Below are 25,230 nucleotides of genomic sequence, written 5' to 3'. Positions count from 1 at the left end.
AACTTAAAAATCGTGACGTTCCGCCAAAATCAGGACGTCTGGCAACGCTTAATAAAGAATTTGAAATTTGAATTTGAACGCTGAGTGAGAGTTGAGACCCACTTTGGGAATATGTGTAATGGCGGCTCTCGACATAGGCGAACGCGTTGGCCAACGCGTCTGCAGACGCGTTGGCCCAATGTGTAGAACGGGCGTTCGCGCGTTGGCCGTAGGTATTTAGACGTTGGCCAACGCGCGAACGCCCGTTCTACACATTGGGCCAACGCGTCTGCAGACGCGTTGGCCAACGCGTTCGCCTATGTCGAGAGCCGCCATATGAGAAGTGTGTATGAGGCGTCTTGCTACATAAAATCGTTGTTTATGTAACTTTGACGTATTTGTGAGAGCAAAAACATCTCTTGAATGGTGTATACTAAGTGTCACCGCAGACTTACAATTTAAAGTTGGCCGACTATCGCTGCGCTACGCTCCCGCCTTAGCCATCGAGGTTATTTTTTTGTAAACCACCCAGAAGTAGGTGTACTCCGTCGAATCATAATTGAAGCCAGTTGTTTTTTTTTTGATATAGCGACCTATATATTAAAAAAAAAACAACTGACACAAAAAAAACAATATTAAAAATTTACCCATTTCTTTGACGTTCCGTTAAGGATTATAATTTGTGTACTTTATTAATGATTTTATATATAAACGGGGTTTATATATAAAATCATTAATCTCCCCCTCCCCCCCCCTCCTCCCCTGCCCCTCTAAATCGTTCTAAACTTTTACCGTTATATAATTTAAGTTCCTACAAATAGAACAGTACCTACGTATTATACATATATACATATATAGCGACCCGCCCCGGCTTCGCACGGGTATAAAATATATTACAGCCTATGTCACCAAAAATTATTTAAATCGATTCAGTAGTTTTGATAAATAATTTATATTCATTACTACCCGTGGCCCGCATTGGTCGGTAACTATTGCCGCAAAAGCTACGTCCCGCAATTTTTAAATCTGTAATATCTTCGAAAATATTCATTTAAAATTTAAATCATAATACCTATGCTTTATACGCTTTCATACGTGGGAGAGCCATACTTCGGCACGAATGGGCCGGCTCGACCGGAGAAATACCACGTTCTCACAGAAAACGGGCGTGAAACAGCGTTTGCACCGAGTGACTAAGTTTACCGGAGGCCCAATCCCCTACCCTATTCCGTTTCCTGCCCTCCCCTATTCCCTTCCCTTCTCATCCCTACCCTCCCCTATTACCCTATTCCCTCTAAAAGGCCGGCAACGCACCTGCAGCTCTTCTGATGCTGCAAGTGTCCATGGGCGACGGAAGTTGCTTTCCATCAGGTGACCCGTTTGCTCGTTTGCCCCCTTATTTCATTAAAAAATGCTGTAAAGGGCAATTTTTTTTTAAAGAAGGCAGGTCGCTGTAGCCCTGACGTCACTGCGACCCATGAGGATCTATTGTGACTCCTTCGCACTAGAGTATCATCCCCAGCCCAATACTGCTCATAAATTGAACGATATGGTTGGGGTTGGTGCCATGAATTTCCTCTGTGGACGAGTATTCGTGGTGACCAAGGTGCCTGTTCCTGCTCTGTAGTAGAGCAGGGCAGTCAAGGAGAAGGTGAATAGGTGTTTCATCCTCCTCCTCACAGAATCTGCAAGTCGTTATGCTACAAATACCCATTCTGTTTAGGTGTTTGTTGAGCTTGCAGTGCCCAGTTAGGCTTCTGGTAAGGATTCTTAATTGGTTCCTACCCAAGATGAGCACTAATTCTGATTGTTTCTTGTTGAAGTCAGGAATTAGTGCCTTGGAGTGTTCAAGGCCAGGGGTCTCAGCCCATTGCTTCCTGCATAGTCTGTGACCCCATTCCTTGAGCACTTGCTTTGTGGTACTGGGAGTTATACCACAGACTGGTTCTGGACCATATATGAGACTCTCGGCCCCAAGCCTAGCCAGTTCGTCAGCGGTTTCATTGCCGGGGACGTTGCTGTATCCCGGGACCCATACTAGGCGGATGTTGTTGTTCCTTCCTAGCATGTTTAACGTCTCAACGCATTCCAGAACTAATTTGGACGAGACTTCTGCGGCAGTCAGTGCTTTAAGTGCAGCTTGACTATCGGAGAAGATAAAAACGTTTTTATTAACTAGGGCCATCTCCAGGCTTTCTAGTGAACAACCGAGGATAGCGAAGACTTCAGCCTGAAACACGGTCGCAAACTCCCCCAAACAGGCGTATATGCCTTTTGGTGGCCTGCCCCCGTAGAATCCGGCTCCCGCACGGTTGTCTTTCCTTGATCCATCCGTGTACCAAACTATGTCGCTAGGGCGGACATCGATTGGGATTTTTCTTTCCCAGTCCTCCCTGGAAGGTATAAAAACCTGGTACTGCTTCGAAAAGCTATACACCTTGATCATGGCATCAAGGTGTAAAGGACCATAATCAATAATGTATTCAAGAGGAGTCCACACCGCCGTTTTCCATACAAACGTTGTCTCCTGTTTCCTCCCTGGATGATGCCGGTAGAGTTATGATTTTTTCCCTGAATATCTATGGCCACTATTAACATGTCCCTATGTTTTCTTTTTTTTTTTTTCATGATTTTATTATTAAAAAAAGATAAGAACGTCCAAAAGTTCAAACACCCAGAACACAAAACTGGCTAAAATATACAAAAAAATTAAAACATAGGAACACAGCTCAAGCCTTGCTTTAATTCTTGATGAAAAAAATACTAAAATCAGTTAAGTTTTGGAAAAAAAATTAGCGGACAACGAATTTTCTGTTCTTTTATTAGAACTTTTGTCTTGTTGTCTCTATCGCGCTCTGCGGTGGGAGACTTGAGATTGGTGAGACAGCAATACATTTTCAAATAACTATTTTCAATTTCTCACGCCCTTGGTGTATCCTCTTAAAGTATTTAATTAAATAAGGATTATTGCCGTATTGGTTAAAATCGCTTCGAAAATTAGCCATTATTTGAAGTTAAAAGTAAATGACAAAAAAATGTGGGATATCCTTAGACGTATAATATACCATCGCGGAGTTTTCTGTAGACCTTTTCAATGTGTACAATACTTGGTACATTATTTACATGAAAGGACATAGGTTTCTTTTTTGCGAAAAAATGTACGGTTTCCGTGACATTCCTAAATTACGCGGGCGATGTATATTGTACATAGTGATACCCTTCCCGCGAGCGCATCGCCGCATTGGTGGCGCCCACTTCGAAACGGGCGTACATCGCAATATTTTAGTTTCGCCATAACTTCTACACCAAAAGTCAAATTTTAATAATTCACAGACCAAATATATTCTACATAAACTGTACTTAGTGATGAAATAATTTATTTTGATAAGGATTATTAGCATGAGTAAAATAAATCCGTTTAAATGTAGTCCAATAAAAATCAAGATTTTTAAATAAAAAAATGGTTGTTGTGCCTCACTTGACATAGATAGGTATAGTATGTTGCGGACATTTTTGTAGATATTTATAAGATCTACATTTACTTAGAACATTGTATAGTTCTATCTTTTATAGTTTAGGCAGCGTACGCAAAATAAGTAAATTTTCTGGTTGTTTCCAAAAAACTGAAATATCTTACGGAACCCTATATTTTCCAAAATAAAAAGTAGCCTATGTTACTCGTAAATAATGTAGCTTTCGAATGGTGAAAGTATTTTTAAAATCGGTCCAGTAGTTTTTGAGCCTATTCATTACAATTAAACAAACAAACATACAAACAAACGAAGTTTACCTCTTTATAATATTATTATAGTATAGATAACATATACAACAATACATATTATACATATATACGTGGGAGAGCCATACTTCGGCACGAATGGGCCGGCTCGACCGGAGAAATACCACGTTCTCACGGCGAAAAACAGCGCTTGCGCTGTGTTTCGCCGAGTGAGTGAGTTTACCGGAGGCCCAATCCCCTACCCTATTCCCTTCCCTACCCTCCCCTATTCCCTTCCCTTTCCTTCCTTACCCTCCCCTATTCCCTTCCCTTTCCTTCCTTACCCTCCCCTATTACCCTGTTCCCTCTTAAAAGGCCGGCAAGGCACTTGCCGCTCTTCTGATGCTGCGAGTGTCCATGGGCGACGGAAGTTGCTTTCCATCAGGTGACCCGTTTGGTCGTTTGCCCCTTTATTTCATTTAAAAAAAAAAATGGGATCATCAAATCAAAGTATGAAATCCTTTCTTTCTCTGTTAGCTACCGCTTTTTTTCACATATAAAATTGTTGTTCCTCTTATTCAAATGAAGCTACTCACAAAAAATTTAATTGATAGTAATAAAAAAAAATAATTGTTCTATCCCTGTCCGTAGTAGTCCCTGAATAAAAGTGTTTTAGCAAATAGTTATTTCATATAATTTTTTTTTTTGTTTTAATGTGTGCTCATTATACTCTGCTTATTAGTGTATTTTTCAAAGTGGTTTTTGGTATTCGAAACACTTCATTTAAGATAAAATGCCGCTCAGTATAAAAATTACATTTGCCAAATATTGAAAAAAATGCAGGACGTAACGTTGACACTCAAACAGATATTAGGTCGCTCAAAAATTATAAAGTTGCTCATTTTGTATTTTAATTAACCCAAATAAATAATTTCTAGGTAGCTGTTCTGTTAATTTCTCGTCACTCACTCTCAGTCGCTCAAATAGTAATTCTGTAACCCAAATTTAGTAATTTTGACACCTAAAACTGTAATTTACAGTCACTCGATTAAATACTACCCTATTTTTTTATCATGTAAGAATAAGAGATTGAAAATATTAAAGTTGGAAAGGATAAATTAAAAAGGTAATGTTCGAAACAGTTTTTTTTTATTTTCACACCAATAATATCAATAAGAATTACAGTAATTGACCATATTTAGACAGGGTTAACTAAATTTGAAAATTATTTGATTGATTGATGTAAAATCGGAGTTTTCGCAATAACGTAACCAGCCGCGTCTGAAAAACAAAATGTAAGTAATAAGATAAGACAATCAGTGAAGGAATAATATTGATTAACTAATAGAACTATAACAAATTTCAAACAGGAGCTTACAATAGTAACTACAAGTTGAAGCAAGAACACGTTCTAAACGTATTATTAACATTGAACAGACAATATAGAAGAAAATAGTCTATGAAATACGAGTAAATATGTTGTTTTAAATGCGTAAGCTTCCAAACAAATAATAATCACTTTAGCTTACACCTTCTTGTAGGGAATATACATAGCTCAATCAGCAGGATGATTGCGTATATTGCGACAGCAACGCAACAGGTAGAGTAGGTAGATAACAGAACGGAGTACCTCGACTTCAAACAAACGGGCGAATACGAGTTGGGCGCGAACTGCGCGATTGTCACTCTCAACATGTTTCACAATGCAACGCAGCGCGCGCCGGTCGATATAACATACTACGTCAAACATATTTAAATTTCGAGATCTCTTCTGAGTCGACCTACTCGTTAGTCCTGTTTAGGCTGCGTTTCCACTGAAGCGGAGCGGAGAGGAGCTTAGCGGTGCCCGAATTGACGAATCGTGCTATTCCAGCGGAATGACAGCGAAGTGGAGCGAAGATTTCGAGCATGGTTATTGGTCAATTCGGCACCGCTAAGCTCCTCTCCGCTTCAGTGGAAACGCGGCCTTACTCTGCAATAGACATTTGACAGCAGCTATTGCATAATATTTATACCTGTCCAAATATTTCTGACACTCAGCAAATATTGTATAATACCTGCTATCAAAATTCTGTTGCATTGCTCTCGCGAGATAGCAGTCATCCTGCGCGCTTCAGTGCACTCACCTTTACATCTAGCCGGAGGTGGAGTTGGTGCTACTGGAGTTGGAGCTGCCGGATCCGGATCCGGATCCGGAGCCGGACGAGCCGGAGCTGCACAGCGGTCCGGGCTGGAAGGAGCAGCGGCCGTTGTTGCAGTACGGAAAGATCCCGCTGCAGGACCTCACTAGCGCCATGTTGTTGGGGTAGCAGCGGGACGCCGTGTTGCAGTCGCGGCATTGCAATCCGGTCTGACAAACAATTAGGTTAATATGTTTCCGGCCTCAAAAACAATTTGTTTAAAACGTTTCCGGCCTTAAAACTGTGTAATTTAACGTAGTATTTGATCACAGACAATGTTTTCCGCGAAAATTAAAGTCGCTTAAGAGCGGCATTGGGTGGTTATTGGCTGAAGACATAAGTGATTGTAGAGGTAGTTATATGTTAAGGAATTTAAAAGATCTCTTGTCTTTATAACATTGCAGCGCACCCAACAGCGAACGAATCCTATTATAAATTAATGGAGGAATCCTCGCAACAGGTGTCATAAGAAAACATATTCCTTGCACAATCAAGGAGACCCTTCTCACCTGGCTAGAATTGGTATAGTTGCAGCTGGCGAAGTAAGGTAGGGCCCTCTTGGTTCGGGAGCTGTTACCGATGCTACTGCCGAAGAACATGTTGAAGAAGTCCCCCATGGACATGTTCAAAGACGTGGGCCAAGACCTCTCCTCCTCAGCCGTGATAAGGTTTCCCGCTGCCTGAAAGATGATAAAAAGAGGCAATGGGTTTTTAGGAAAAAACTAAATTGAAATCGGTTTATCCGTTCGGAAGCTGTGATGCCACAGACAGACAGACATGTCGACAGACACACAGACAGACACGTCAAACTTATAACACCCCTCTTTTTGCGTCGGGGCCCGGGGGTTAAAAATAGAAAAGCGAATTCTGTTCTATATGACGGCTTTTTACATTGACTCATCATGGACCATACAATAAGAACATGTAGAGTAGTGAACTCTGATTGCTTATGATCGATTTTTAGTTTTAATTTTACCGTAGACACTAGACAGCTGACAGCTATGTTATCATCGTGCCGATCATGGCTATCCATCGAGGTTCTTTAAGGCTTCATCCTATCCGGCATTTATCAGGAAGTGGTGATACAGGATCTAATTCTTCTAAATTGAACTCACCAAAACAAAGCTCTATATCTATTATCTTTCCTTTCCTAGGTGATTATTTTACTAATTCTTAATGAAACTTACCAAAGCAAGCAGAACGCAGACACAGAAGTTGCGGAAGGCCATTTTGGATCTTCTTTGTTCTTACTATTGTATGCACTGCAGTAGTTAAGTCGTTATCAATTTCCTTAAATCTTTCTCAGTTTATATATCTAACTGACTGAATGGTGTTTTTGATCACAAGTCATGGCTCTTTTGAAAAGAAATAGGGTTGGTACAAAGTCAGAGCCAGTCCACATGGCGTATTGCATTGCGTGATGCGTCGTCGCAACGCAAATATTCTGACGCCTATTTCTGCGCCATCGCAGCGTTATTACGAAGCAGTCTTAACGTCAACACCTCCTCCCGCTTCATGTTTGCGTTGCGACAACGCGACGCAGCGTGCCGTGTGAACACCTTGGTTATTTGTATGTAAAACAACGCAACGGCATCGCTGCTTCGATGCAACGCTGACGCAACGCGCCGTGTGGACTGGCTCTTAGTCCTTGTATACAATGGACATAGTGTAACAACATATTGGCAAGTTCGACAAAACATTGTAAAAGTGTTAGTTATTTTAATTACTTAGTATAACTTTTCTCAGTACTGGACTTCCATAAATATTTCAAGACATAGAAATATTAGCAATATCAGTTTAGCCGTTCTCGAGTTTTTTTTTTAACTTTTTTTCATATAGATTTTAATTTATTGAAAGCCCTGTATGTGTTTATTCGAGAAACATTTACTTTTACTTCCTTGTTGTCTGCTGTACTAGCTTGTGAATATCCATTGACATTTCATTGAATACTGTAACTTTACAATACAATAATATTACATTGTGCTATTGTAGCTAGAAAGTAGCTCGTAGAAACGTGACACGTAGTTTCGGAAAATGTACACAGAATAGAATAAATAGAGACTGAAAAATACTGTTCATTTATTGTTACATTTAACTATAAGAAGGGATTTGGAATATGCAGTAGTAGTAGCAGACTAGACCCAGAAGGAGATAGTCTATTTCTTATCGCGGAAAATATTTGATTCAAAACTCATGTTAATAACATAGTTCTATGTTTATATATATAAGTAATCTATATTTATATATATATATATATATATATATATATATATATATATATATATATATATATATATATATATATATATAGATTACTTATGTTAAAAAAAAAAAAAAAAAAGTGTCCATGGCGTGATGGACCACAATTAATTAAAATTCATAATATTATTTCAATTATCCTTGGTGCGAAAAATCTAAATAATAAAATAACAAAAAAAGGATATGGACGAACAGTCCATAGACGGCCACAATTTTATAATAAAAAATAAATACGTTTCAACCATCACAATAATCGCAAAAGTTTAAAAAAATGGGGTTTGATTTGGTACCATTATAGCTAAATACGCTGAAGCTGAACTAAGGAAAATAAATATACAAAAAATTGTTGCTTATTTAGTCCACTGTACGAATAGCTAAATATTTTATATAAAAATAAATAACATTTCCAGAAAAATAAGCAACGCTCTCAAATTACTTCATACATTTTCGCCCTATCAAGAACGCGGCGAGCGTCGTAACCGCCACTGTACAAGGCGCGCTATTAAGAATGTTATTTTAATGTCCTTAACGTTGATATTCGTACTGACAGACATCGGACCTGCTAATTTTTATGTAATTGACGAGGGTAAATGTCGCCGAGTAAAGAAGTAAGAAATTTTCATTAACTCCTCACGAATCCTTGTGCTCGAGATTAAAATTAAATTTAAATGATATAATTATAATTATTAAATTATTATTATACATAAGAATTATTATTATACTTATTATTAAACTAAAATTTCATAATAATTATTATTATTGTCTGTCAGTACCTAAACTAAAATGTTGTGTGAATAGTAATTAAAAAGTCGGCTATTTTTAGGGTTCCGTACCCAAAGGGTAAAAACGAGACCCTATTACTGAGACTTCGTTGTCTGTCTGTCTGTCTGTCTGTCTCCAGGCTGATCAGCTCAAAAACCGCTATAGGTAGACTTACGACAATTTCACAGATTGTGTATTCCGGTTGCCGCTATAACAACATATTATACTAAAAACAAAATAAAATTAAAAATTAACGGTACTCCCATACAATAAATGTGATTTTTTTTGCTCTATAACAGTAATGGTAACAACTAACAAGTAGGCGCTTGAAATTTTCACAAAATCCTCAATTATGTGTGTCCTTTAATAATTCACATTTTAATATTTTACATTTAAGCGACTATTTTCATCTGAATATTGTTTATCTATTGAAATTGTTTAGCAGTGCAAATCCCAAGAAGAAAAAGAGTTATGAACTTAAAATTCATACATGTGTGAACATGGGCGTACCCAGGTTCTGGGCCGGGGGGGGCAAATTACCCAGGTTCCGGACCAGGGGGGGCCAAATTCTACAAGCACAATACTTAAAACTATAAAAAAATTAAAATCCAACGCTGTAGGTTGTGATGGCATCAGTTTGCATATGTTGTTGTTGACTCTGCCGAATTCTTTGGATGTAATTAAATGCATCATAAATACATCTATTGAAAGTGGTGTTTATCCTCATCACTGGAAGCAGGCTATAGTAAAGCCTTTGCCTAAAATCACAAATCCGGCAGCAATAAAAGATCTTAGGCCTATTAGTATCTTGCCTTGCCTCTCTAAAATTTTGGAAAAGGTAGTGTGTGAGCAAGTGGCAGGCTACCTGGAAAAAAATGATTTGTTACCTGAGACACAATCAGGCTTTAGGAAAGGTCGGAGTACCGTGACTGCATTACTTAATGTGACTGACAATATTTTGTGCGCACAAGATAAAGGTCACTGCACTCTACTCGTCCTCTTGGACTTTACAAGGGCATTTGACACAATTAATATAAGCATATTACTATCAAAATTAAGATATTATGGCTTTGACGACGCTACTATCAAATGGTTTAACAGTTACCTCAGTGATCGTCGCCAGTATGTGCAGCTCTCTCTTAGTGATGGGTCCATAGTGTTATCAGACTGTTTGGATGTAGAGGATGGAGTCCCACAGGGTTCTAACTTGGGTCCATTGCTGTTTATATTATATGTAGCAGACTTAAAAAAACACATTAGGCACTGTAAATTTGATTTTTATGCTGATGACACTCAAATTTACATATCTTGTAAGCCTTGTGATCTTGAAAAAACAGTTGCATTGCTTAATGAAGATCTTGATAGTACAGTGGGCTGGGCCCAAAAAAACAGTCTGTGTCTTAATCCTGTTAAGTCTAAATACTTGATTTGTGGTTCCATTAACCAGATAAGACACTTGAATTTTTCGCCCCCTGTTACCATGATGGGTGCACCTATTGAACGGGTGTATGTAGCACGTAATCTGGGATTGCTCTTGGACTGTAATTTACGGTTTCAGGAACATATCACCAGTCTAGTTAGTAACTCCTTTTACAGACTGAGGATCCTCAGGATGCATCAGGAACTAAAAGACTCATACAAAGAGTTCAGAATGCTTGTGCACGTTTCTGTTTTGATATACCACCTAGAAGTCACGTTACACCCTTCCTCAATGAGCATTCTATGTTAAAAATGAAACACCGACGTAAACTCCATCTGGCTTGTCTTTTATTTGGTGTGTTAAAGTATAAAAAGCCTGCATATCTCTACGAAAAGCTTTCACGAACGACTAGTCTTAGGTCCTGCGGTCCAAGGCAATGTTCAACCCAATTAGCCATTGAGAAACACCAGACATCGTCGTTCAGAGGAAGCTTTCGTTACACGGCTTCTAAATGCTGGAACAATATACCTCCGCCTATTAGAAATCTTAATAGTCTGGCATCATTCAGGAAACATCTCCAAAAATGTATGTTACAAGCACAAAAGGCACAGGAAAGTATTCGCCTAGATATTAGTGTGTTGTAGGTGTTTTGCGTTGTTATTATATTTTTTTTTTTCCACTTTTGAACAAATTATTCTAGTATTGTTGGATTCGATTGCCATCACATATTCCTTGTAATACTGTTGTTTCCTAATAATGTTTTTATATTCTGTTATAATATTATATTTATTTTTCAACACTTTTAATTATTTTAATAATATTTAGTTTAATTCATGGATGTATCATCTTATTATACATAATCAAAGTTCAATGTTTGTAATATTATTGTTGTTTTAACTTATGGAACTGTCATATTATGTCACTGTCAAAATATTTTGAAGTCTTGTCGTTATCTACTTCGTCTACTTTTTGTTTTGTGTATACTATGCAGTTTTATATATATATATATATATATATATATATATATATATATATATATATATATATATATATATATATATATATATATATATATATATATATATTTTTTTTTTTTTTTTTTTTTACTTTTTTTTTATGTACTTAATTAAAATTTTATTTTCTGTAAATATAATGCAATAGGTTTTATTCATAATTATAATAATATTAGAAATTGGAATAGATATTTATAATGTCCTGGATTAATAAATTTTAATTAATGTAATAATAATTGTTAGTAAGATTGAAATGAATTTAATTGTTTTTTTTTATGATTGGTGAAATATGTTTACTTAAAGTTGATTGTATATTATTGTTTTTAAATAGTGATTTGAGTTATTCATAATATTATTTAAGACTTGTGTCACTAAAAGGTTGGAACGGCTGTGAGGTCACGGAATGGGTCAAGCGGAAGACCGGCGTTGGTTACCTGCTGGGTGTGCCAACACTGCCGAGCTTGGTCCAATTTGCGGCTAATATACTCAATATTTTTATGATAATAATTCAACGATTTTATATTTTTTATTCTTATTTCTTTAATTTATAATTTATGTATTTCTATAGTTTTAGCTGCAAATAAACGTTTATTCTATTCTATTCTATTCTAAATTACGCAGATTCTGGGCCAGGGGGGCAGATCAGTTTTTTTTAAACTAGGTGTTTATAAAGAATAAAAAATTAATAATTTTTTAGTTGTAAAAATATTGTATTGGAAACGAATGGCAAAAATTCGTTTTATTATTTTTATAGACGAAAGTACTAGATAATATACTTAGTAGGGACGTCGACATGATCCAGGGGGGGGGGGGGGAGCTGCCCCCCCTGGTACGCCCATGTGTGTGAACTGTGAAGTATAAAATCTTGATATTATATTTTTTTATTATTCGTAGTTTTTAATACGTAAGAATTAGAGACTGAAAATATTAAAGTTGGAAAGGATCAATTAAAAAGGTAATGTTCGAAACAATTTATTTATTTTCACACCAATAATATCAATAAGAATTACAGTAATTGACCATATTTAGACAGGGTTAACTAAATTTGAAAATGATTTGATTGATTGATGTAAAATCGGAGTTTTCGCAATAACGTAACCAGCCGCGTCTGAAAAACAAAATGTAAGTAATAAGATAAGACAATCAGTGAAAGAATATTAAATAACTAATAGAACTATAACAAATTTCAAACAGGAGCTTACAATAGTAACTACAAGTTGAAGCAAGAACACGTTCTAAACGTATTATTAACATTGAACAGACAATATAGAAGAAAATAGTCTATGAAATACGAGTAAATATGTTGTTTTAAATGCGTAAGCTTCCAAAGAAATAGTAATCACTTTAGCTTACACCTTCTTGTAGGGAATATAAATAGCACAATCAGCATGATGATTGCGTATATTGCGACAGCAACGCAACAGGTAGAGTAGGTAGATCACAGAACTGAGTACCTCGACTTCAAACAAACGGGCGAATACGAGTTGGGCGCGACTGTCACTCTCAACATGTTTCACAATGCAACGCAGCGCGTGCCGGTCGATATAACATACTACGTCAAACATATTTAAATTTCGAGATCTATTCTGAGTCGGCCTACTCGTTAGTCCTGTTTAGGCTGCGTTTTCACTGAAGCGGAGCGGAGAGGAGCTTAGCGGTGCCCGAATTGACCAATCGTGCTATTCCAGCGGAATGACAGCGAAGCGGAGCGAAGATTTCGAGCATGGTTATTGGTCAATTCGGCACCGCTAAGCTCCTCTCCTCTCCGCTTCAGTGGAAACGCGGCCTTACTCTGCAATATACATTTGACAGCAGCTATTGCATAATATTTATACCTGTCGAAATATTTCTGACACTCAGCAAATATCGTATAATACCTGCTATCAAAATCCTGTTGCATTGCTCTCGCGAGATAGCAGTCATCCTGCGGGCTTCAGTGCACTTACCTTTACATCTAGCCGGAGGTGGAGTTGGTGCTACTGGAGTTGGAGCTGCCGGATCCGGATCCGGATCCGGATCCGGAGCCGGACGAGCCGGAGCTGCACAGCGGTCCGGGCTGGAAGGAGCAGCGGCCGTTGTTGCAGTACGGAAAGAACCCGCTGCAGGACCTCACTAGCGCCATGTTGTTGGGGTAGCAGCGGGACGCCGTGTTGCAGTCGCGGCAGTGCAATCCGGTCTGAAAAACAATTAGGTTAATATGTTTCCGGCTTAAAAAACAATTTGGTTAATACCTTTCCGGTCTCAAAAACATTATTTACATATTTTCAGCATAAACTTTTCTTATTAAAATGAAAGCTTAAACTTTGGTTGCTTGTGTATTTTAACGTAGTATTTGATCACAGACAATGTTTTCCGAGAGAATTAACGTCGCTTAAGAGCGGCATTGGGTGGTTATTGTCTGAAGACATAAGTGATTGTAGAGGTAGTTATAGAGATATGTATGATATGTAGAGGAATTTAAAAGATCTCTTGTCTTTATAACATTGCAGCGCACCCAACAGCGAACGAATCCTATTATAAATTAATGGAGGAATCCTCGCAACAGGTGTCATAAGAAAACATATTCCTTGCACAATCAAGGAGACTCTTCTCACCTGGCTAGAATTGGTATAGTTGCAGCTGGCGAAGTAAGGTAGGGCCCTCTTGGTTCGGGAGCTGTTACCGATGCTACTGCCGAAGAACATGTTGAAGAAGTCCCCAATGGACATGTTCAAAGACGTGGGCCAAGACCTCTCCAGCTCATCAGCCGTGATAAGGTTTCCCGCTGCCTGAAAGATGATAATAAGAGGCAATGGGTTTTGAGGAAAAAACTAAATTGAAATCGGTTTATCCGTTCGGAAGCTATGATGCCACATACAGACAGACATACACGTCAAACTTATAAGTTATAACACGAGGGGTGTTATAAGTTTGACGTGTCTGTCTGTCTGTGTGTTTTGCGTCGGGGGTTAAAAATAGAAAAGCGAATTCTGTTCTATATGACGGCTTTTTATATAGGCGCATCATGGACCATACAATAAGAACATGTAGGTAGAGTCGTGATCTCTGATTGCTCGATTTTTACTTTTAATTTTACCGTAGACACTAGGCAGCTGACAGCTATGTTATCATGGCTATCCATCGAGGTTCTGTAAGGCTTAATCCTATCTGGCACTTATCAGGAAGTGGTGAAACAGGCTAATTCTTCTAAATTGAACTCACCAAAACAAAGCTCTATATATTTATTATCTTTTCTTTCCTAGGTAATTATTTAACGAGCGCTTACAGACGAACGGCACGTGTCGGCGGCACGCGTCGGTGGCAGTTGACGGCAGACGCCGGCACGTGTCGGCGGCAGTCGACGGCAGTCGGCGGCACGTGTCGGCGGCAGTCGGCGGCAGTCGACGGCAGCCGTCGACCTTGCAGTTGTGACGTAGTGCGTAAAGGAAAAGGTCCACAGGTCTGTACCGTACGCAACGGACGTCTCGCATCAAACGGATATTTTTTTACAGTACGTCCACTGTATCGGCAGCGTATGGATTACCGACTAGTCAGTATGTTTATCTTCAAATTAGTCCAAACAAAGTTTCTAAGTCAAAATTTCTGCTTTCGACTATTCCATTCACACCCCCCCTTTTGAGCATTTATTTACTAGGCTATTCGATAATCCGTACGCTGCCGATTCAGCGGAAGTACTGTGAAAAAATTATCCGTTTGATGCGAGACGTCCGTTGCGTATGATACCGACCTGTGGCCGCTTACCTTTAGGCGGTACATCACAACTGGGGGCCTACCACCACCTCTATTAACGACACCGTTTGACAGATAAGCAATAATTACTTTAACGTCAAGCTAGCGATCTTAAGAAAGTTGATATTTAACAGCGGATTTAACAATATTTTGCATTTTTACTGTTTTTTAGTAAAATTATATTTGAAAAGTGAGTACGGTAATGTTATTGTAATCTTACAACAAAGCTTTCTGGAAACATGATCGTTTTAGGAAAGGTCGTGGTAGGTCCCCTGCAAGCGTCATAAATTGTCAACGGCTGCCGTCGACTGCCGTCGACCGCCGCCGACAGGTGCCGCTGACTGCCGCCGACACATGCCGCCGACACGTGCCGTTCCGTTATAAGAGCGCTAATTCATAATGAAACTTACCAAAGCAAGCAGAACGCAGACACAGAAGTTGCGGAAGGCCATTTTGGATCTTCTTTGTTCTTGCTGTTGTAAGTACTGCAGTGGTTATGTTATTGATTTCCTCCAATTCTCCTCAGTTTATATATCTAACTGACTGAATCGTGTTTTTCATCACAAGTCATGGCTCTTTTGAAAAGAATTAGGGTTGGTACAAAGTTAGTCTTTGTAGACAATGGACATAGTGTTAACAACATATTAGCAAGTTCGACAAAACATTGTAAAGGCGCGATTCCACCGCGGCGCACGCTGTGCACGGCGGCCACACGGTCCCATTATTCATTTCACTTTTTTTTTTATGAAAGAAGGGGGCAAACGAGCAAACGAGTCACCTGATGGAAAGCAACTTCCGTCGCCCATGGACACTCACAGCATCAGAAGAGCTGCAGGTGCGTTGCCGGCCTTTTAAGAGGGAATAGGGTAATAGGGGAGGGTAGGGATGGGAAGGGAAGGGAATAGGGGAGGATAGGGAAGAAAATTGGGCCTCCGGTAAACTCACTCACTCGGCGAAACACAGCGCAAGCGCTGTTTCACGCCGGTTTTCTGTGAGAACGTGGTATTTCTCCGGTCGAGCCGGCCCATTCGTGCCGAAGCATGGCTCTCCCACGTATAAACTTCGACCGAAACAATCCATCGCAAGGGAACGTTTTAGAATTTAGAGATTCGAAAACCATATGTATCCACTAAATAAGTTTACTTTCATACTCCAAATGCCAATGATATTGTAAATAATGGACCTATTTATGCATAACAAGTCCAACCCACATGATGACAGTTTTGAGAAAAAGCCGTTTTTATTAATATTGTGTACTCTTTAAAACTGTTTGTTATTTTAAGTAAATTTAATTTACAATAGTATATTTTGTAATTTATTCTATGCATACAAACATAATTATGTTATAAATTACTACTATTTCTAACAAAAATTAAACAAAAACAGGAAGGTTTCTTTTGGCAAAACTATCTTAGTGTGGGATACATTTAATCCAAAGAGAATCATCTCTTTAGATTTATTACACAAGTCAACGGGATTTTCGTGCATGAGATCTGTGTACCCGATTTGGATGTCTAACATCTAATTGACCTTTATTTAAGTTAATCTTTACCGTTAGTACTTATAACCCCAGTATTACAACTTACAAGTAAGAATATTTATAAGAAAAATGTTGCAATAAATCACATTTTATTGTAAAAAACTTTGGCAAATTATGCAGAAAGTTGGTTATTACTCGCGTAATCTCATCCATCTTATCTTTACATCAACTTAACCTAAAATTCGGCCGTAACAATTAAGTGATGAGCCTTTCCCTTTGATGGGCCAATTTAAGGATATAATATTTTTATCACTATTATCATAAACAGTGAAACATTTTCGTAACATTTTGTTTGTATTTTGCAATTAAAATAATAATGTAGAGCCAAATAATAAATATCGTATTCTTTAAATGCATAGACGCACTTATATTAGAACTGTAAAAATATAAGTCTCTCGGCTACACCTTAACACTTAATCGCTGAGTCGATTTGGATGAAAATTTTCATATGTCGGGGTGGGATAAGTTATTTTTTTGTCTCCGATAAAATAACAGTTGCTGCGCGATATTCCAAGGGCAACATCTAGTACAAAACAAAATTATAATTTTGAAAGAAAACGACATTCGTCTTATTATTAACTAGACAACCCGGTGAACTTCGTATTACTTTCCTGTAAACCTTCTCTGGACTTCCATGAATGTTTAAGGACCAAATTAACCAAATCGGTTTAGCCGTTTTCGAGTTTTTAAAATTTTATTTTAAATATTATGTAGATTTTTATTGAATGAAAGCCCTGCATGTGTCAATTCGAGAAACATTTACTTTTACTTCCTTGTTGATAGTGAATGCTAGCTTGTGAATATCCATTGATATTTCACTGAATACTGTAACTTTACAATACAATAATATTACATTGTGCTATTGTGGAAAATAGCACGTGGAAACGTGACACGCAGTTTCGGAAAATGTACACAGAATAGAATAATTAGAGTCTGGAAAATATCTACACATTTATTGTTACATTTTATATAAGAAGAAGGGATTTGGAACATAGAGTAGTAGCAGACTAGACCCAGAAGGAGACAGGCTACTTCTTATCGCGGAAAATGTGTAAACATATTATTATGTTAAAACTTAGTTCTAATATTATTAACATTTTAGTCATTTTTAGGGTTCCGTACCCAAAGGGTAAAAACGGGACCCTATTACTGAGACTTCGATGTCTGTCCGTCTGTCTGTCTGTCTGTCTGTCTGTCTGTCTGTCTGTCTCTCCGTCTGTCCGTCTGTCTGTCTCCAGGCTGTATCTCAAGAACCGCTATAGCTAAACTTATGAAATTTTATGAAATTTTGATATCTCGATACATATATGAACTCGATATCAATAACAGTAATATGTAGGCACTTAAAATGTTCATAAAATTCTTTATTTATTACTATTCACACAACATTTTTGTTTATTAATTATTAAAAACATTAAAATGAAATAAATGAAATAAAAAATTAAAGGGGGCGCCCATACAAAAAAACAAAATTTTTGGTCTATTTTTACTCTAATATGTTTTTTTTTTTTTTACTCTAGTACGGAACCCTTCATGAGCGAGTGCGACTCGCACTTGGCCGATTATTTAACATTTAAAGAGGAGGAACGTGCTAACCGCTACCTAATTCTTGCTGACTACTATAACGTTTGATACCGCAGCATGTCTGAAGCATAATATAAAATCAATATTTTACTAAATGACGCCCGCAACTCCATTGCAACAAAATTAATTTGTGCGGGAACTGTACATTTTTCCGGAATAAAAAGTATCCTATGTCCTTTTCCGGAAATTTAAGTCTCTCCACAACTAATTTCAGTACACTATGGAATCCACTTCTGAAATCTATGTAAGAGGAATCAGGAATGTTGCCGTCTTGTTAAATAAAATTCGTTTACATAACTTTGACGTGTTTGTGAGAGCAGAAACTTCTCTTGAATGGTGTATACTTAAGGGATTCCAAGCAGTGAGCTGACGAGGGTAAATGTCGTCGGAGTAAAGGAGTAAGGAATTTTCATTAATTCCTTACAAATCCTTGTGCTCGAGATTAAAATTGTATGTCAGTCACATAAACAAAAATGTTGTGTGAATAGTAATGAAAAAGTCTGCTATTTTTTTAGCAAGGAGTAAAGATTTAAGAATTTTCTAGTATATTGCGTTCCAGTATAATTTTATTACAATGTAAACAAAACAATTACATTTATTTGAATTTAATATTCAGACGTGTTTCTTTATAGCGCGTAAACTAGTAAATATACAAAACTTTTATCTCTAGCAATATAGCTCCCATATTTACATTTGGATTTTGGATCAAAATTCACTGAAACATATATTAGTATATGGACATGGACTAAGAAGGCGTATTCAAAAGAATCAAACAGGTATTTTGACAAAATTATATTATTAAAAGATAAAAAAAAAAATACAATTTACTCGAAGAATTTTAGAATACAATCAATTCAATTTAAAAAATCTGGACCATTTAGACCATTTAGAATTCTTATTTATTTCTAGACCAATTTATAATTCTTCCCGAAATCCCTGAATTCTTTCTCAATTTCTACACCGCGCAGTCGGGGCTAGGTACAGCAGAACAGATGCCATTATTGCAGTGTGGTCTGTAGGGGTTGTTGCAGGGTTTGAGCAGTCCACCTACTGGCTTGCAGATCAGCCTGGTGTTGCAGTCCTGGCACGATATCTTCGGCCCCAATATGTCACAGGTGGTCCATTCCGGAGGAGCGTCATCTTGAGGCGTTTGTGCCCAAGTGACGGCTAGCAGCGCCAACTGAAATAGTTATTGCTTGTGTAAGTAGATAATTGTTAAAAAGTTTGACAGTAAACTTTTTTTATATTTAAAACAACTAGATGTTTCCTACAACTTCGTTGCGGAAGTTCGTACGGAAATCGTACATCTTTTCGGGATTAAAACTATTTTGTAATTTTCCGAGACTCAATTTCTATAACGGAGATGCTTTTGAACAAAATCAGTTGTGCGGTTTCAGCTTAAGTTGAAATAGATATTATTCTTATTCTTAAGATTAATTGAATTTAAAAGACATACTTACCACGAGTATTAAGCAGTTCTATATGCTGTCTTGCAGGAAATCTCAATTTATCATCGATTAGGATACTTATTACCTACAAATTTTATTATTCGTAGCTTATTACATAAAAAAATTGAGAAATAAAATAAACTTACCAGCACAAAGAGAGTGGCAACTTTATTAAAACGAGCCATTATGGTTTCTGCTAACTCGTTCACTGCATTGTGCATTTATAGCGGTAGATATCAAATAATCACAGATAAAACAAATAAAGGAAATAGAAAACACACGGGTTTTCCTGCGCAGTGTCAACAGCATTGTTTTTGTTTGTTGTTTCTACGGAAATTACGTCTACGTTCACGAGTTCAGTTAATTAGTTAATATTGTAGGTATTGGAAACTCACAGCTCATTAAGAGGATCGACTACCGGGTCCATCTCCATACAAAAAGCCATAACGATTTGCTACCCCTAAAACTTATCCGATTTTAACGATTTTTCACTATGTTATTGTCTCTAGTGAAAAATATGCTTCTACGTTTTCCTTTTATCAAAATTTTTGTTAGTTTGAAAGTTACGAGCTTCTGAAATCTAGGTTTTTAGACTAAAATCTTTCTCATATTAAATGGTTTGTATTTGAAAAACAACGTTAAATTTCAAACAAAGCAGGGCGGTACAAGCGTAGATTAGATTCTGCTGAAAAGATTGAAACCAAAAAATATTAGTTTTAGTACAGTATAGGGGATGCAAAACGTTATACCCCGAAACGCGATTTTTGTCTAAAAATAGTAAATACCCAGAATAGGGATGATGACGAGGTCAAAGATTAGCGAATTTTGTTAATAAAATAAACGAATCACGGTAAAAAATAAGTGTTCCCAAAATTTCAGCTTGATAGCATTTGTATCTTTTTTGTTATGCGCCTTCAAAGTTGGATATTCAACTCGAATAATTTTTTTTTATTAAATTTCTTAATATTTGTAAACAATTCGATAACTTATGCAATTAAAAGCAACTTTTGTTATGAAACCACTTTCATAAACGCAATACATATACCTGTCGAACAAAGTTGTCTCCCGATGCGTACAAACTACGAAAGACTGACGTCATACTTTCGTAGCACTTTGTATGGAGAGTTTCGGGCAGGTCTTTTTTATGAGATATTTGAATTGTCATATCTTGGTGAATTTTTAAGCTATCAGAGTCATTCTTCCAACGATGTTTCTATTTTTTAAGTGCCTTTAATTACCGATAAGAAAAAAATAATGTCATCGTTCCTAATTCTCTATCGCACGTTTGCGCGGGGGCCCAGCGCTGTGGCGACAGAGAATGGTTTTCCAAATACCTATTTTCTACGCTCGTGGCACTACACAATAGTCTTAAATCGAGACAGTTCAAATAATATTACAGGTAAGCCGTAAGTGTAACAAAATTAATTTGTTTGGATTATTTACAAAGTCTTTTCTACAATAAGATATTGTAACAATAATGTGATTGATTATTATATGAACTTTTATAGTTCCCACGTTGATTTTGGTGTCGGTGGGCGCTTTTATTGAGTCCAAGCTAGCTCTACAGGAGTTTATTTTAAAATGCTTAAGTGTGTGTTCAATAAACGAGAAAATCATTATTCCCTTACAATGACTAACATTACATGTCCATGATGATCTGTTTATTAAGCTCCCTTTACTACGCGCGTGCCGGCGCTCAATTTTTTTTTATTTAAAAATTTTAAAATTTCCGAATTTTCGTAAGACGAAGGTTCGTCTTACGAAAATTCGGTCAGATTAGTTAACTTGCTTATCATTTTGTACCCATCCCAAAAAGGAGTAAGTACAATATTATACAAAAGCTATAATCTTTTCAATTTTATATGATTTTATGATATCGTCATATACCGTAATCATAAAATTATATAAAAACTACGAATCTACATTTTCGGACGAAAACAACAGTTTTTAGCTTATAAATTATCTGGATTGTCAGAAATAAAATAATGTTACTATTACCTATATTTTACATTACCATCACCATTTTACTAAATCCTCTACACGTGCCGGAATATTCTCTAACCTTGACTCCGTGTCAGTGCAAACAAAATCTCGTCCAAAGTTCAAAGCACCCTGTTCACCCCTCACTAAATATGTAGGTAAACGTTTTAGGAATTTTTTATATTATTTTCGGCATGCAGTTAAAGTTTCTAGAGTATTTACTTTGAAGTTAGCTTAAGGTTTTTTTAAATGAAATTAAAAGGCCGGCAACGCACCTGCAGCTCTTCTGATGCTGCGAGTGTCCATGGGCGACGGATGTTGCTTTCCATCAGGTGACCCGTTTGCTCGTTTGCCCCCTTATTTCATAAAAAAAACCTCTGCAGCCCTATGGCGTTCCATATGTGGTGAAGGGTCGTGTCTGTGGTGGTCGCCTTCTTAGCTGCAATGCATTACTACGGCCAGCAAGACCAGTGCTCGTGACGTCATGTATCCGATATCATAATATTATACCAGGGTGAGACAAGTGTCACTGCTCATGGGAGCAGTGGCGAGTGTGATTGGGTTGTATTTTAAAACATAGGTACCCTTTAAAGTAATGACAGTTATTACAGTTGATATATTATTATAGTGGGAGTACGATATTGACGTGTGTTACGGTTACGGTCACGGACTCAATCTAATATGGACCAATTTTTTTGTTATTACCGTAGAGTATGTTTAGACTCTTGTATTGCAAAAAGAAGTACTGTTATCCATAAAACATTTTCTGTTTATCCATATAATACTGTGCTAAGCTGACGATATATTCTGTTAACCCTTGTCATCTTCCTTGCGGAAAATTCATTACTTACGAAAATCCATAATGTACAGGGTCATAATAAAACACAGAGATAATATTAGTATCCCCTGTATAGAGCTCTCTGTCAAAGTCATAAAGTTAATATACCTAGCGCAGTGTTTCCCAATTAGTGGTACGCGTACCCCCAGGGGTACGTGAAATTGCATCAAGGGGTACGTGCGGCTATCAGTAAAAACAAGAACAATTTCCGGATGTTAATCCAGGGTGTATTGGTAATTTCATCAAAATTGGTCCAAGCGTTTGAGAATGAAAAAGTAACGAACATACACACACTCACAAACTTTCGCATTTATAATATTATTAGTGTGATTGCTACAATAAGGGGTACGCAGGTTTGAGGTCTTTTTTGAAGTGGTACGCAGCAAAAACTAATTGGGAACCACTGACCTAGCGGAATAGAGCAACAATCTCGAGCTGTCAAACGTAACCGAAATTGGTTTCATCTGTGTGTAAAAATATGTGTACGTATACACTTACACAAGCATGATCGAACGTGATTTCTATGAGATTAAATTGTCAACGTGCGGCACGTGCCGACTGGACGTCAAAAAAAAAGTGCTGCTGTCATGTATGACACGTCTCTTTTTACCACGCAGAGTTACTCATAGTGACATCTCTCTTGCTCAGCCCTTTGTTTCTCTATTCCGCTAGGTATATTAACTTTATGGTCAAAGTAGTATACCCTCTGAAAGAGTATTTTTTTTTAATTTTATAAGGGCAAATTCACGATGCTGGGTACTAATCTACATAATATTATCACTACATCTATATCTTTCTATACATATTATAAAATAAAGTCGCTTTTTTCCCTCATGTCCCTTTGTTCCCTTTAATCTTTAAAACTACCGAACGGATTTTGATGATTCTTTCAGTGTTAGATAGCCAATTTATCGAGGAAGGCTATATTTTTTTTAAGTAGCTTTTGCGGCGGTACCGACCTTTGTTTTAGCTTCGTGGTACCGACCAATGCGAGCCACGGGTAGTAATTACTATAATTAAAAACTACTGAATCGATTTTAATCATTTCTTCAGTGAGTGACAAAGGCTTTAATATTATATTTTATACCCGTGCAAAGCAGGGGCGGGTCGCTAGTGGTTTATAGTTTTAATCACTTAAATAGGAAGTACATACTATTAATTAAGAGAGATTAATTCATAAAATGTATTTTTTAACTGCAGCTACTACTTACTAAAAATTATTAGAATTTTGCTTCTGTAACTCTACTATGGATACGCATTGTAAATTCTTATCTCTATCGCATTGTCAACTTCTATAGGTTTCGTAGCATGTTTATTGTTTCATGTGTTTCGTACAAAGTTCTTATTTGTAGTAGTATTTATTAAAAAATAACACACGAAGAAAATAAAAAATAATATTAAAGCAGTTAGCTCATTACATAATAGTTTTAAGAAATTAATAATTATTATGTTGGCTATTCAAAATAACATTATAATATTAAGTATTATTGTTGTATTGAATTTCATAAATTAGGTAAGTATTTAGAAGGTAATATGAAAATAAATATTAATTAATTGCAAAAACTTTATTAAATAGTGACTTGACTGTATAGATTCCCGAAGGGACATGGTAGGGTTTGAAATTACATTTTAAATGAGTATTCCATTCTTGAAAAATTAAATTAAGAACTCATGAGTATTCCATTTTTGAAAATTAGGCATTGGTAGCGGGAACTGGCGCACACTCGGCGGAGGGGGTAGCGGAGCACTGGCCCAGGTCGCAGTAGGGGAGGGTGGGGTCGGTGCAGGCCTTCTGGAGACCGCCGACCTTGGTGCAGACCTGGCGCGTGTTGCAGTCGACGCAGGAAGCTCCGATGGTGGTGCAAGCCCTCCACTGCGGGTACCAGGGCTGCATGTAGAGCCAGGATGGCATCCAGGGGTTCATTCCGCCTGCGCCAGACCACACGCCAGGCCACGCGCCTCCTGGACCACCTGGACCACCTGGTCCACCTGGACCACCTGGGCCGACTGGGCCGGGCTGCGCGAACGCGGCTGAGGTTAAGGCCTGGAATGAGAAATTTTCTATTAGTGGCAGTAGTTGGCAGGCATCTAAGGGATGTAGGTAGATATTAAAAATTAAATTAAGAACTCATGACATCACTAGATATTACGGTAACTGTTTTAAAATATAAGAGGCACAATAAGCATTATGTGTATAGTAAAAGAGTTATAGGGGCTCCATAGGTTGTGATGCTTGGTCACTGCTTGGTATTTTAACAGCAAAAATAAGTTCTGTTTGCAAACTATGTGCTAGGTAAATCTATATTCAAAGTGGTTTTCATAGAATTTGATCCATTTTTAAGTTTTAAAATACAAAAGATTCGTGGGCTTCTATTTAAATTTCGAAAATTATTAAAAAAAAAAATCTATACTCACAACAACAAACAACGCGACGAATAGCTTAGCAGACATGTTGATTTATTTTAATATATTGTTATACAAGTAATTTCAAACTGCTGTATGTACAATGTTGTGAAAAATGTTTTACCTCTTCTTATATATGTGGTTTTATTTGCGGAGATAGCGCTGAGAAACCTAGATAGATACCATACGGTTTTTCCATTAGAAACTGAAAAACAGATAATTTACACTAATATTTGCCGAACAAATATTGTTCACGGGGGTTATATTGTATCATCGTGTACACAAGTTTTATTGCTTTATTAGCTGCATGAGGTAAATGCTCAATTAATCAGCATCAGCCTGCTCTTATCAGTAGTTCAGTACAAGAATTTCATAGG

At 37.3% G+C, this 25,230-nt stretch overlaps 4 protein-coding genes across 4 annotated transcripts; all 4 read right to left on the bottom strand.

The window, feature by feature from the left end:
• Positions 1–4,824: 4,824 nt before the first annotated feature.
• On the bottom strand, positions 4,825–7,215 carry LOC121735395. The gene is made up of 4 exons (XM_042126218.1): positions 7,065–7,215; positions 6,387–6,557; positions 5,824–6,047; positions 4,825–4,978 (listed from the first exon to the last, which is right to left on the bottom strand). The coding sequence occupies exons 1-3, from the start codon at positions 7,104–7,106 to the stop codon at positions 5,832–5,834; spliced, it is 429 nt and encodes a 142-aa protein (XP_041982152.1). The 5' UTR covers positions 7,107–7,215; the 3' UTR covers positions 4,825–4,978; positions 5,824–5,831.
• Positions 7,216–12,290: 5,075 nt separating this feature from the next.
• Positions 12,291–15,577, bottom strand: LOC121735394. The gene is made up of 4 exons (XM_042126217.1): positions 15,471–15,577; positions 13,926–14,099; positions 13,278–13,507; positions 12,291–12,439 (listed from the first exon to the last, which is right to left on the bottom strand). Exons 1-3 carry the CDS (start codon positions 15,510–15,512, stop codon positions 13,286–13,288), a joined length of 438 nt encoding a protein of 145 aa, XP_041982151.1. The 5' UTR covers positions 15,513–15,577; the 3' UTR covers positions 12,291–12,439; positions 13,278–13,285.
• A 3,384-nt stretch (positions 15,578–18,961) lies between these two features.
• On the bottom strand, positions 18,962–19,857 carry LOC121735398. Its single transcript, XM_042126222.1, has 2 exons — positions 19,779–19,857; positions 18,962–19,364 (listed from the first exon to the last, which is right to left on the bottom strand). The coding sequence occupies exons 1-2, from the start codon at positions 19,851–19,853 to the stop codon at positions 19,140–19,142; spliced, it is 300 nt and encodes a 99-aa protein (XP_041982156.1). The 5' UTR covers positions 19,854–19,857; the 3' UTR covers positions 18,962–19,139.
• A 4,143-nt stretch (positions 19,858–24,000) lies between these two features.
• Positions 24,001–24,960, bottom strand: LOC121735396. The gene is made up of 2 exons (XM_042126219.1): positions 24,866–24,960; positions 24,001–24,494 (listed from the first exon to the last, which is right to left on the bottom strand). Exons 1-2 carry the CDS (start codon positions 24,899–24,901, stop codon positions 24,144–24,146), a joined length of 387 nt encoding a protein of 128 aa, XP_041982153.1. The 5' UTR covers positions 24,902–24,960; the 3' UTR covers positions 24,001–24,143.
• Between the last annotated feature and the right edge of the window lie 270 nt (positions 24,961–25,230).

Source organism: Aricia agestis, chromosome 17 (assembly GCF_905147365.1).
Source record: "Aricia agestis chromosome 17, ilAriAges1.1, whole genome shotgun sequence".
Classification (NCBI taxonomy): Eukaryota; Metazoa; Arthropoda; class Insecta; order Lepidoptera; family Lycaenidae; genus Aricia; species Aricia agestis.
Note: the sequence above shows the minus strand (reverse complement) of the source record. Positions and strands in the feature narration are given on the sequence as shown.

Bases quoted from the DNA above. Each gene is read 5' to 3' on its own strand.
- LOC121735395 (XM_042126218.1), bottom strand. From the start codon at position 7,106: ATGGCCTTCCGCAACTTCTGTGTCTGCGTTCTGCTTGCTTTG. The intron at 6,558-7,064 runs GTAAGTTTCATT...ATCATCTTTCAG, and splicing joins TCTGCGTTCTGCTTGCTTTG to GCAGCGGGAAACCTTATCAC. The intron at 6,048-6,386 runs GTGAGAAGGGTC...ATTGTTTGTCAG, and splicing joins ACTATACCAATTCTAGCCAG to ACCGGATTGCAATGCCGCGA.
- LOC121735394 (XM_042126217.1), bottom strand. From the start codon at position 15,512: ATGGCCTTCCGCAACTTCTGTGTCTGCGTTCTGCTTGCTTTG. The intron at 14,100-15,470 runs GTAAGTTTCATT...ATCATCTTTCAG, and splicing joins TCTGCGTTCTGCTTGCTTTG to GCAGCGGGAAACCTTATCAC. The intron at 13,508-13,925 runs GTGAGAAGAGTC...ATTGTTTTTCAG, and splicing joins ACTATACCAATTCTAGCCAG to ACCGGATTGCACTGCCGCGA.
- LOC121735398 (XM_042126222.1), bottom strand. From the start codon at position 19,853: ATGCACAATGCAGTGAACGAGTTAGCAGAAACCATAATGGCTCGTTTT. The intron at 19,365-19,778 runs GTAAGTTTATTT...TAACTATTTCAG, and splicing joins TTGCCACTCTCTTTGTGCTG to TTGGCGCTGCTAGCCGTCAC.
- LOC121735396 (XM_042126219.1), bottom strand. From the start codon at position 24,901: ATGTCTGCTAAGCTATTCGTCGCGTTGTTTGTTGTT. The intron at 24,495-24,865 runs GTGAGTATAGAT...TTCTCATTCCAG, and splicing joins TCGTCGCGTTGTTTGTTGTT to GCCTTAACCTCAGCCGCGTT.